Source organism: Pan troglodytes, chromosome 9, assembly GCF_028858775.2.
Source record: "Pan troglodytes isolate AG18354 chromosome 9, NHGRI_mPanTro3-v2.0_pri, whole genome shotgun sequence".
Taxonomy (NCBI): Eukaryota; Metazoa; Chordata; class Mammalia; order Primates; family Hominidae; genus Pan; species Pan troglodytes.
This window is the reverse complement of record NC_072407.2, coordinates 122,356,453-122,370,012: the sequence shown is the minus strand read 5'-3', so window position 1 is coordinate 122,370,012 and position 13,560 is coordinate 122,356,453. Positions and strand designations below refer to the sequence as shown.

At 35.5% G+C, this 13,560-nt stretch overlaps 1 protein-coding gene across 8 annotated transcripts in view; it reads right to left on the bottom strand.

Moving 5' to 3' along the window:
- Positions 1-13,560, bottom strand: part of ARHGEF12 (Rho guanine nucleotide exchange factor 12) — a 152,754-nt gene that overhangs the window by 62,357 nt on the left and 76,837 nt on the right. For all 8 annotated transcript variants that reach the window (XM_016922157.4, XM_016922155.4, XM_016922158.4 and 5 more), the window contains 3 exons: positions 5,781-5,879; positions 4,785-4,834; positions 2,220-2,277 (listed from right to left, as the gene is read on the bottom strand). In XM_016922157.4, coding sequence (XP_016777646.1) covers positions 2,220-2,277; positions 4,785-4,834; positions 5,781-5,879 — 207 coding nt within the window. The remainder of the gene's footprint in view (positions 1-2,219; positions 2,278-4,784; positions 4,835-5,780; positions 5,880-13,560) is intronic.

Genomic DNA, 13,560 nt, shown 5'->3' with positions numbered 1-13,560 from the left:
CTTATTGCTCTCTATCAGAAAGTCATCTATTATATCTCACTTGCCTATGTATTTGCTTATAATAGCTTCCTAGCTTTTCCCTTCCTTTCTTTAGCTGTTTCTAAACTGCTCTGATTTGATATCACTTTTATTATATCCAGAATACACATTAGAAAGTAGGACATGCAGGAACTCTGTTACATACACCCAGGCTTTACAGATGTGATGTCAAATTTACATCTGTTTTGGATATGCAGAGGTTTTTATGCTTTACTTTAAGTTTTTAGCTATGCCCTTACTATTGGGTAAGTAATTTATTGCTAGAATCCCAGGATTTAATTTTTTAAGTAAAATTTATACTGGAATGAGCAAAAAATATAACCTAGAAAGCTAAAGAAATGTTTTTATACACCTCAATGGACATCAGGCATAAACTCATTAACATAAACCATATTTATGCAGCACATAACAATTTATAAATCACATTCTCATTAAATAAGTGGTCAAGTTTATTCAAGTATGGGGATCTAATTTTGATCACTGCACTCTTTTAAACTAAAGAACGCTGATCAAAGTGACCATTTGGAGCACTGGTACTCTGATGAAAAAGTTTAAAAAATTTCATAGTTGCTTAACATAGCAGTAAAAAGGCCAAGAAAAAAGTTAGTTTATTAAATTTCTTTTGAAGATGTCCATCCACCCAATACAGAGAAACAGAATTAAATAAAACAGTAGTGATTCTGCTTGATCACAAACAACTATCTCTTATTTCTAGTCTACTTTACTGTGGAATAATCTGATGCAGAAGATCATAAATTCTTTTTTTAATTCCTTTTTTAAAAAATTTTCATTCAGTTCAAGCAGTCTCTCTCTCTCTCTCTTTTTTTTTTTTTTTAAGAGATACAATAACAAATACATACGGCCCAAACCAGGCCAGAACAAAGAGAAAAAGGAGGTTATATTTTAGGTGGTGGACTCTCATGTGACTTTCTTTACTTCTGTTATAACTGTCATGCTATTTTCCATTCAGTATGTGAAGCAATTAGAAAATTTAAAATCTTGGCCAGGTATAGTGGCTCGTGCCTGTAATCCCAGCGCTTTAGGAGGCTGAGACGGGTGAGCCCAGGAGTTTGACAGCAGCCTGGGGAACACAGCAAAACCCTGTCTCTACCAAAAAAACAAGACAAAACAAAAAACAAAAAACAAGGTGGGAGGATCACTTGAACCCAGAAGTTGGAGGCTGTAGTGAGCTATAATTGCACCACTGCATTCTACAAGACCCTACCCTAAAAACAAACAAACAAACAAACAAAAACCCAAGAAAACAAAAAATCTCTCTTGGAAAGCAGGTAAGGTTAAAGGATAACAACAAAATGAAACCAAAGCCCGGGTTGGGGAAGATTCCACCTGACTCAGATTCAGATGACCCACCCCATCACCACCTGCTAGCAAAGCTCACAGGGCCACTGAACCTTCCCTTCTCCCTGTGCAGATGGGAAAACTGAGGCCCTGTGAGTGGCTGAGGCCTGGCTTCCCCATAACTCACTGCCAGCTCGAGGTTCGTGAATCCACCTTTGACCCTGCAAGTGACGGGAGGTTAGCTGCAGACTCCCACTGCTTCAAGCCTGTTTCTCCACGGAGAACTAAGTCCAAGTGGGCTATTCACTCAAACCTGAAGATCACAAATTCTTAACCCTAAAGATTTCCAAGAGAAGATCGCTACTCTGGATTATATAATCATTTACTTATCTGAGGGAAAGTGATTGTGCTAGGTGATTTTTAAAGTTCCATTTCAGTTCATCAGGCCATATGTCTGACTTCTCAACCTCCTTCCTCTCAGGTGACTCATGCATTTCTTTCAAATATATGTATCAAATATTACCAAGAATGACAGGAATATTATAATCAACCATATAAATGGAGTTGACAAAAGATAGCTATTAGTAAGCTAAGAGTTTTCACCTCAGATTTTCCTTCAATGCAGGGATCAGCAAACTCCAGCCAAGGGGCTAAACCAGGATCACAGACTTTTGGCAAATAAAGTTTTACTGAAGCTCAGCCACACCCATTCACTTACATATAGTCTATGGCTGCTTTCATGATACAATGACAGAGTCGGCAGTAGACTATATAGTCCACATAGCCTAAATATTTACTATTTGGCCTATTACAGGAAATTTGCTGCTCCTTACTTTAAGGGTTTCAGAAAAGAATTAAAACTAAGAATAACATTCACCTACATTTGATTAGCTTCACCACCTCCAGATGATTTGAGTGAGTCACCAGAGTTCCATTCACCTGTAAGAAAACGAAAGTAGTGTATGTCAGATACATTCTATTGAGACAATGGATAAAATGACTTCAAGAATTATCATACATAATATAACCAATATAATATAGTAATCACATTACATTAAAATATTTATGTATTTGATTCAATATTCATTTTCACACCACGATTCTACAGGGCATATTCAGCAACAAAATGAACTTAAACATAAACCAAGGCCTTGACATACAAAACAGTACAACTTATTCACCATGACAAATGACAAAACATAACATGAAACAGATTTACAAATTGTTCACAGTGAAGGGCTCATACAAATAGAAAAGATCTCTTTGCTTTTAATTACCAAGTCATCAATTTGTCAAAATTAATAATAAAAAATAATTTTTAAAATAAGTATTTCCACAATATTCAATTTGCTTTTAGTTTTTCAACCATGATCTAATCTTCAAAAAGAAAATTAATTTTCAGACCGGCTAAATGTAGAAAATGTTATCCCGATTCTGAATTAAACCAAACAAATCAAGGCAAAACTATCAAATGTGGATTTAACATTAATCTTCTGATTAATTCTCTGATCCAAGTTATCTAAAATACAAATATATCAGTGTAAAAAACAGAAGTACAAGTATACTCATCCTGCCCCATGAGACAGTTACTGTTAGCTATGACATTTAATTTTGGAGACACTTTTCTAGTATACACACACCAAAGAGACACATAAACATTATACATTACAACTGGCTTTTTCCTGGAAAAAAAAATAAAACTTTTTTCTCACTGTACGGCAGCTATCTTTCAATAAAGATACACACTGACCTAATCCATTCTTTTCAAAAGCTGCAAATGGAATATAATTTATTTCTCTGTCCCTCAGTTTATGCACAGTTATGTAATAAAGCCAGTACAAATTTCCCTGTACACACGACTTCACATTTGTACACTTATTTCCTCAGATAAGTTCCTAAAAGCAAAATTGCTTGTCACATGTTATATACTTTCTTAAAGGCTTTTGATACATATTCACAGACTTTCATCCAAACAGGTTTTACCTAATTTATACTCACAACGAACTCATGAGAATAGTCATTTTGCCATACCCAAACTATACTAAATGTGTACTACCAATCTTTAAATTTTCTGACAGCCAAATGTATTTTTCACCTATCATTTTAATTTCTTCTTCTTTGTTATCAGTGAGGTTGGCCATATCCTCATTAATATGTTATGTATTTCAGTTACTTTAGGGAACTGCCTGATAAAATTCTTTGCCCATTTTTCTTTTAGAATATTTATTCCTTTCTTATAATTTAAAAGTGTTCTTTAAATTTAAGGATATCTGGTCTGTGATACGTTTCAGATATTTCTTCCAAATTATTTTTCATGGTATGTTTTCTTATGTAATAATTTGATTTTAAGTAATCAAATTAGTCAATTATTTAAAGAATAGTTACTGACTAACCCATTCTTTCTCTACTGATTGGAATTCAAAATCTATTTCTAGTCTCTCTGTTGTGTTCCACTGGTAGGTCTATATCTAGATTAGAGTCATATACATCTCTTCTCATACATACACATACATATAACATATTTTTTTCTTTAGTGATTCTTATATCTTTATAAAGTTCATCTGGAAGAATAATCAGATAGACATCTACCACTATAATTCTATTTGCATACAGGTCAGGTATCGCTTATCTGAAATACCTGGTACCAGAAGAAGTGTTTTGGATTTTTTTGAAGTTTGGAATATTTGTATATACATAATGATACATCTTGGGGATGAGACCCAGGTTTAGATATGAGCCTTTTATGTTTCATATATACCTTATACACATAGCCTGAAGGTAGTTTTATACATTTTAAATACTTTTGTGTATGGAACCAAGTTTTTTGTTTTGGTTTGGTTTTATTTATTGTTTTGTAAAGACAGGGTCTCACTATATTGCCCAGGTCGAAGTGCTGTGGCTATTCTCAGGTATGATCAAAGTGCACTGCAGTCTCAGCTCCTGCACTCAAGCAATCCTCCCACCTCAGCCTCCTGAGTAGCTGGGAATACAGGCTCAAGCTACTGTACCTGGTGAAACCAACTTTTGACTGTGACCCATCACATGAGGTCAGGTGTGAAATTTTCCATTCATGGTGTCATGTTGGTACTCAAAAACTTGCAGAGTTGGGAGCATTTCAGGTGTCAGATTAGAAATGTTCAACTTGTACTTTGATGAGAATTGCTTAATAACAGACTAATCTAGACAGAAATGATCTTTCCAACCCTGAATTACTCTCCTACTCAATAACATATATTCCTCCATTATTTTCAATCCTTTTATTACGTCCTTCAGTAAAGGGTAATATTAATTTTAAAACAAATGAAATAAGTTTGTATAGTCAACAGATCTATCATACATAGTAGTATGATGCTTTTTATAAAAATCCAAGTGAAAAAAATCAGAATATGACCAATATATGTTGTTTTTTAATCCTACCGTAAATTCTATAATAGCCTTTTCCTTACCTTGATGATTCGATCACCTGTCTGTACTCCAGCCCGCATGGCTGCTCCATCTGTATGAGAAATTAATTGCTTAAAATGTGATTCATTTGCATTTACTGATCATCTTCCTGACAGAGAGACAGTATAACAAACTGGTTAAAAACATGGGCTGTCCTTTGGGAGGCCGAGGTGGGCGGATCACGAGGTCAAGAGATCGAGACCATCCTGGCCAACATGGTAAAACCCCGTCTCTACTAAAAATACAAAAATTCACTGGGTGTGGTGGCACGTGCCTGTAGTCCCAGCTGCTCGGCAGGCTGAGGCAGGAGAATCGCTTTAACCCAGGAGGCAGAGGTTGCAGTGAGCCTAGATTGTGCCACTGCACTCCAGTCTGGTGACAGAGGGAGACTCCATCTCCAAAAAAAAAAAAAAAAAAAAAAAAGGCTGTAAAGTCAGACTTTACATTCAAATGCTGCTTCTACCACTCACTAGTTGTGTGACCTTGGACTGATTTGATGTTTCTTTACTCTAAGCCTCAATATCACCTATAAAATGGGGATAAAAAAATTGTCTACCTCAAAATTATAGCACCCAACATAAAGGAAGTATTCAATATATGGTAACAGCAGTAGAAAATATTATCACTGTTGTTTTGGGAAAATAAATGGTATTTCTGAAGCCATAGCTATCTCTTTAATCTGTCTTTGCCAAAATATCAGTGGTGCCATGGAAAACTGAAATTTCAGAAACTTTTGTGTGGACAATAAAGTATCATGACCAAGGAGTCACATGATTTCTAAAACTAAATAAAAACTGATTTCTTTCTAACAAGTACAAAAACAAATCAACTGGAGTAAACTCCTTCCTGTAACTATGACATGATAGACGAATCTAGCACAATAGTCCACATGACCTGCAATCTATGTAATTATTCTATTCTTGGCAATTGCCATTATTTAAGCTTTTCTATTCTTACTCTGTTTACTGAGTGATAAATTGTTTTTTAAAATGCCTTGCCTTCTTTGACAGACTGTACGAAGACTGGATTGTCTCCACTGACCGTCAGCCCAAATCCATTGTCATCTTTCTGGATGATTACGCAACGCTGAACAAGACCTGCACAAGAACCACAGTGTAAAACAAGAAGGAAGAGAAAACAGAGAAAGGAAAAGACAATAATTATGTATTAGTAATAAACTGTGTTCCATCTGGAGAAACAAAAAGTAGCACATGTAAATCCACATGGTAAAATAAGAACACTAACCACCATCAACAAAGCAAACACAAGAACACCACAGAGTCACACATACTGTTTTCTCACTGGCGGAGTATAATAGAATTGCTCCAATATTAAAAACAGCTATGGCAAACTGCAAAATATTAAGTATTAGACATGAGACAGCTAGAAGGAAAGCCCATTCACATCCATGCTATTTCTCTGTAGTAAAAAAATTCTCCCCCTGCCCCACTGCCCTGAGTTTTTGGTACCCTAATTGGTGTTTAACCCAAGAAAAATCAACCATCTCAGGACATGGGGCTAGGAGCATCTCAAGGAAAATTCTGCAGAAATCCAGTCTTACTCTCAAGAAAATATACTCAGGAAAACAGTAAAAAGAAAGGAGGTGCTTACAGAGTACCTGAAGTTATTCCCCAAAGAAGGGAAGAGAAAGGAAGAGTTCAGGGGGAAGAAAAACCCTGGCTTATAGAAAACAGAAACAGAAAAGAGAAAAAAATAGAAAAGATAAAGAATCTGTGAGCTCAACCAGTTCCTTCATCTCTTTCATATACTTACCTGATTCCTAAGGGAGAATTTGTGTTTCTTCTAAACAGCAAATGAAAACTGTCAGGGCAAGGTGAGAGAAAGAGGGCCCCAGCCAGAGGAATAGAAATGTCCTGCCAGGGTAGAACCCTGATTAGTACCCAAGGCTGTTTTATCATAGACCAGATCTGAAGATCTTGAACTCTGTGTTAGCCAGAGACAACATATATTTTCAGCTTTGCAGGATCTAAGCATTTCACTGAAGTCAATATATAAAACAGGTAAAACAACACAAAGATAATGAATAGAAAATAAAAACTTTTTCTAAAGATTTTTATACAAAACGCCACAATCTTTTAAATATAAGTCTGATTTACCAACCAAACAATATGCTAAAGATATGTTAATAAAAAATATATATAGACTGTGTGTACAATGGCTCATAGAAAACATATACATATAACAAATTATATATATATACACACAGTGTATATACATATCTATTTTTGCTGATAATGACACATCATGAGTACATGAGCCTACTGTAGCTTAACATGAACCTTAACCCTTGAACTCATGACCTACACAAAAATTAAAGCAGATCATGGGCCTAAACATAAGCTGAAATTTTTCATAAGATAACACAAAAGGAAATCATCAAGACCTTAGGGTATTAAAAAAACAAAAAAGGAAGAAAGAAAGAAAAAGAAAACAGATAAAATACATGTAACAAAATATTTTATAACATTAAAAAAAGACCTTAGGGTGGGTTTATAAACCATAAAAGAAAAAAAACCTAGGAAACTGGACAAAAATTTAAAACATTTGCTATTCTAAAGACACTGGTAAGAAAATGAAAAGGCAGGCCGGGCACGGTGGCTCACGCCTGTAATCGCAGCACTTTGGGAGGCCAAGAAGGGCGGATCATGAGGTCAGGAGATCGAGACCATCCTGGCTAACACTGTGAAACCCCGTCTCTACTAAAAATACAAAAAAATTAGCCGAACGTGGTGGCGGGTGCCTGTAGTCCCAGCTACTTGGGAGGCTGAGGCAGAAGAATGGCGTGAACCTGGGAGGCAGGTCCAACCTGGGAGGCGGGTCCAGCCTGGGCGACAGAGCGAGACTCTGTCACAAAAAAAAAGAAAGAAAAAGAAAAAGAAAATGAAAAGGCAAACCACAGAGAAAATATTCACAATATGGATATCTGATAAAGAATTTGTATCCAGATTATATGCAACTCTCCAGCCAATAATGGAAGACAAATGTTAAAGGGGGCAAAATACTTAAATAAACACATTACAAAGATACACCGATGGCCAATAAGCACATGTAAAGGTGCTTAACAGCTGCAGTCGTCAGGAAAATACAAATTAAAACCACAATGAGATACCACTATACACCAACTAGTCTGGCTAATCATAAAAAGTGGTAGCAAAGAGGTGGAGCAACTAGAACTCTTAGAACATTATAACATTGCTGGTGGGAATGTGCTAACATTCTGGAAAACTGTTTGGAAATTTCTTATAAAGGTAAGCATATATTTACATATCATCCATTAATTTTACTCTGAAGAGAAAGAACAATTTGTGTCCACAGAAAGACATACACGAATGTTCACAGCAGTTTTATTCATAAGAGCCCAAAACTAGAAACTCAAACGTCTATCAACGGATGAATGGATAAACAAACTGTCGTATGTCCGTACAATGTATTAGGAAGGAAGAAAAGGACTACTCATACAACAAACATGGATGAATCATAAAAACATCATGGTAAGCAAAAGAAACCAGTATGTAAGAAAGTAAACACTACATGACTCCAACATAGAAAAGGAAAAACTAAAGTAAAACAACAAACAGCAGAATAGCAACTGCCTAGGGGAGAAGCAGGGAAGAGGAGCGGGAATGACTGCAACATGAAATGAAGGAACTTTCTGCAGTGATGGAAATGTTCTCTTTCTTAAGATAATGTTTACATAAGCACGCATAGTCATTTGTCAAAATTTTCTAACCATACACTTACAATTAGTGCATCTTATTTTATGTAAATTTTACCTCAATAAAGTTGATTTTCAACATTTAAAAATGTGTTACCCCTAAATTCTAGAGACTTCTAAATACTAAATAACATATTCACCACTCTCACAAAACAATAAATTGTAATGAGGTCAGGTGATAACACATTAGAATTCAACCTTTGTTATCTGTTCAGTGTTACTTCCTTCAAGTAATTAGGACACCTATAAAATAGGATATGAATATATAAATCAAGTTTAAAAAAAGCATTCTTTATAAATTCTAGCATATAATAAATAGAATCAGAGATTCTGGCCAGGCATGGTGGCTCATGCCTGTAATCTCAGCACTTTGGTAGGCTGAGACAGGTGGATCACCTGAATGAAGTCAGGAGTGAGACCAGCCTGACCAACATGATAAAACAAAATCAGTCTGGCATGGTGGTGGGTGCCTGTAATCCCAGCTACTTGGGAGGCTGAGGCAGGAGAACTGCTTGAATCTGGGAGCTGGAGGTTGCAGTGAGCCGAGACTGCACCACTGCACTCCAGCCTAGCCTGGGCGACAGAGTGAGAGACTCCATCTCAAAAAAAAAAAAAAAAAAAAAAATTATTAGACTAAGCAGCATTTTACGGGAACCTTTTAAAATCCATGCTTGCTTTTGGAAACAAATATTTCACAACCTCCCTTATAGTTATTTGAAATTTCAAAATAAATTAGATACTGTGACTTTAGAAATCAAGGCAATTATAACACTGAATACGTTTTTTCATACTATATTCGTGCTTCTCCATTCTCCCACCTCACCTCACAAAAGCTGAAAATTAATGAATTAAAGGTTTCTAATATGGGTGACTGCAGTGCTAAGCAACCTGGGCTTCTTAAATAGACCTTTTTTCAGATGCCTGCAGAGAACAGGACACCTGTAAAACATGAGGGAAACGGGTATTTGGAGTCAAGGAGTTTGCTATGTTTGCACCCCTCACTTGAATAAAAAAATATATAAAGTAGTTAGCTTAATGTCTAACAAATATTAAGGGTTCATACACGTTAAATATTATTTTATTATGATTAAGGTGAGGTTGACCTTGGATTTTCTCCTCTATCCATGCTACTAGTACAATTATAAGTACTTTTATGTTAATAAACTCCTATCAATTAATGCAAATGATCCTTAAGAGAATCAATTCTGGCTGGGCGCATTTGGGAGGCTGAGATGGGCGGATCACGAAGTCAAGAGATCGAGACCATCCTGGCCAACATGGTGAAACCCTGTCCCTACTAAAAATACAAAAACTAGCTGTGCGTGGTGGCGCGTGCCTGTAGTCCCAGGCTACTCAGGAGGCTGAGGCAGGAGAATCGCTTGAACCCAGGAGGCAGAGGATGCAGTGAGCCGAGATCGCGCCACTGCACTCCAGCCTGGCGACAAAGACTCCATCTCAAAAAAAAAAAAAGAGGATCAATTATGATTTATGTCTAAGTTTTGTTTTTTAGCAAACAAGGAAAGTAGTTTTGGATGGGTAAGGAAGACAGAAGGGAAATTTAAAAGGGCAGAGCTTCTTGTTATAGGTAGCTTTAGAAGATGAGAGACAGCTGGACGTCCTTAAGAAAAGAATCCGTCTTCTTATAAGCTTTTCCTAAATATGTATACTGAAGTTAGGTGCCCCTCTTACAGACTCCCACTGCACCCTCTGTATACTCCTACTGTATCACCCTTACTCACACTGATTTGTATTTGTTTTTATTCTTTCATTGGATTTTATGCTCCAAAGGTGCAGGGGCTGTATCTTGATCACAATCTTATCTCAGAACCTTGCATGTATTCTGGGACAGAAGGAAACTTAAAAAAATTGCTTATGAATTAATGAAATTCAGACAAGTAGACAAGTCTAGAGATGAAAGGAAGCTCAGAAAGGGAGGTCATCGGAGAGAAAAAAACAGCACCATGCACAGTCAATTTTATAAATATGCCTAGAATCCTAACAGATTAATAAGAATCAAGAAAACCTATTAGTATTACTTCAGAATACAGCAAATCTGTTATCTCCAATTCATAACAGTCTCAGTCTGATAACCTTCCCTCTTAATTCTACAGCAAAAGGAGATGAGGGACAAAGAATAAAGAGGAAAAGGAAAAAGAACTATGCACACATCCTATTCAATTTTTTCTTCTCCCCAAATCCACTGTATTAGCCACATTTATTATTTTATATTTACCTGCTAATGTGAGATCGATGTACTTTAACATGTACTTTAAATCAGTAGACCAATACAAAAAGTGTTACACATACAGTCAATTCAGAATCTATAAAATTCAAATTAACAATACTATTCTGTCCTGTCTATCTGTGGTGTCTGCATAAATTTAGATCTGTGGTAATAATTAACTGAAAACGAAGCCATCCTACCATTCAAAATTCAGAAATCCAGTCCTTCAAATGCTCAAATCTATTATGTTCCCTCTCATTCAAAATCAAATGAAATGTTTTCCCTTTTTCTTCAGAGAAATATTCTATTTGTTGACCAGAAGCTGTTTTAACCTACCACAGAGGGAAAAATTCCACCCTCTGTAGAACTAAAATCACCAATACTGGCTACATTACCATATCTTTGTACTATCCTTTTTGACATACACACACAAAAATCCTACTTCTTTTGTTTGTTTTAGCAAATTTGCATTGAGCATCTGTCCATACTAGTTATTTAACACTGCAGTCCATAGGTGCTGTGAAGAACCCAAGACTACTTGGAGTTTCTGTTCTCAAAGAACATAAAATCCTGGCAGGACAATACTGAAAACAAATGCAGAAAAAAATGACAATGTTTAAGAATCAGAAAATGGTACAGAAAATAGGCCCTGTATGTTACAGAGAAAGCCAAAGATAAAAGTAGACTCATAACTCCAAAATAGCAATCTTCAAATTTCATTAATTAAAAAAAAACCCAAAAAACAGCTTTCATCATTTTTACTTTTTCTGATTTTTACAACTCATATAGTCCAAGGTTTTGTTTTGTTGCTAAATCCTTTATCATCTGGTATAAAGATTATTAATCATAACTTCCATACAAATGTATCTATCTGTGAATATGAGTTCTGTAAGGCCACCTAATTACTTTGATATGTGCTAGATGCCAGCACTTTGCATAGACACAGGCAGAGTGTTCAAAAAGTAAAACCAGTGAGACTGGTTTAAAAAGTTAAACTTCCTTCAAACGTAATCCTAACAGGCAGGCACCGTGGATCACACCTGTAATCCCAACGTTTTGGGAGGCCAAGGCAAGAGGACTGGTTGAGGCCAGGAGTTTGAGCACAGCCTGGGCAACTTAGCAAGACCTCTTCTCTACAAAAAATAACAGTAATAATAAACACGTTTTTCAAAAAAACAAAAGACTTAGTCCTAGTAATACTTCTTCCGTCCCATTGTTCTTGGTGCCATATGAGTATTTCTTCACAGCTGTTTTTTTAAGTGCATATAGAGTAATGGTAAATGAGTGCATATCTCTATCATTGCACTTATCAAAATGTATTGCAATTCTTTTGTACCAGACTGTGAGCAACCAGAAAGTAGGTACAGACACTTATATCTTTGTATCTCTATGCCTTAGTATAGTGCCTGGCATGTAATGGGTGCTCACTAAATAGTTATTAAATAAATTTGAATTTTATACACGAAGGAAATTTTAAATAAACATAAACACTTTCTAATTAGAAAAAAAATCACAGCCTTGAAGACTATGCAAAGTAGAGGAACATTTCTATAAGAACGCTAATTAACCTTCTGCCCTGGCAAAATTCCAACTATAATAATTTGATTTTCCATCTACCCCAAAATAACTCCTCTAGTTACAAAACAAACTTCATTTCCTGTCTCTTAAAAATCATATTTTGCCTAGAAGCTGATAAACCTGATATCATGCTTCATCTCATCAGTGAAGTAAAGATGTTATATCAAATTTACATAAATACTATCCATTTCTTTTATTTCCTTATCATAACAAAAGACATATTTTTTCTGTTATTACAATGTGGCACTTAAAACCAACATAAAAAGATTGCTTCCTTCTTACTCAATAGATAATTACCAATGATCATATTTTGAAAGTGAAAAAAAAATGAAGTTTCATTCTATAACTGTTCCTGAAAGAAGGCCATAACTCCTATAATGAAAATAGAGTGTGGGGCATATTAATGAAAATGGAGTGTTAAACATGTAAGATAACCTGTTAAATCTTCCATATTACATTGACTTTAGTGAAAGCACATTAGTCTTTCTTCACCTTTTATTTTATTTCATGACCAAACTTCTCTAGGTTTCAGCTCTTAAGAATTAGCTTCAGGGAAGGGAGTGGAGAAGGGCCATGTGCAACCTCATAAAAACAGCTCATTTTAAACTGGTGCCAGACATACATGTTTTATGAGTAAGACCTCAGATAATCCTTTGATTAAGAAGCCTCTTGATTCTAAATGCACAGTCTTGCCAGCAAGAGGAGCCTTAAATTCCAAGTATGCTGATTTCATTCTTTCAGACCACTACCAGAAAAATGTCTCCAAGTTACATTTTCTTCTATCTTAAAGTTTTTCAGAAGGAAAGAAAGATTCAATTAGGATGAGTGAAGATCTTATTCCATCAATTTTCTCTACTAAAATACTTCCTATGTCAATCTCAACAATCATTCATTCAAAACTCACTTAATGAGTGTCTCCAATATGTTCAGCATTATGGGAGATGTAAAGATAAACATAAATATAAGTAATTAAATACAAAACAAGATGTCAACATTCAGAAACAACAAAAGTAGCTGGGCAATCCTAGGAAAAGGCAGTACTTGAATTAAGCCTTGAAAGATGAGTAGGATTCTAAGTTATAGGTGGTAATTCATTCAAGACAACAGAAATGGCATGTGCAAAGGAAGAATGCCAAAACATGTTTCGGAAAATGAAACGCTGAAGGAGAATCAGAGTAGAATAAATTGGAAACAAATTGTGGCATTATCTTAATAACTACCTGTACTTTCTTAGCAAGTG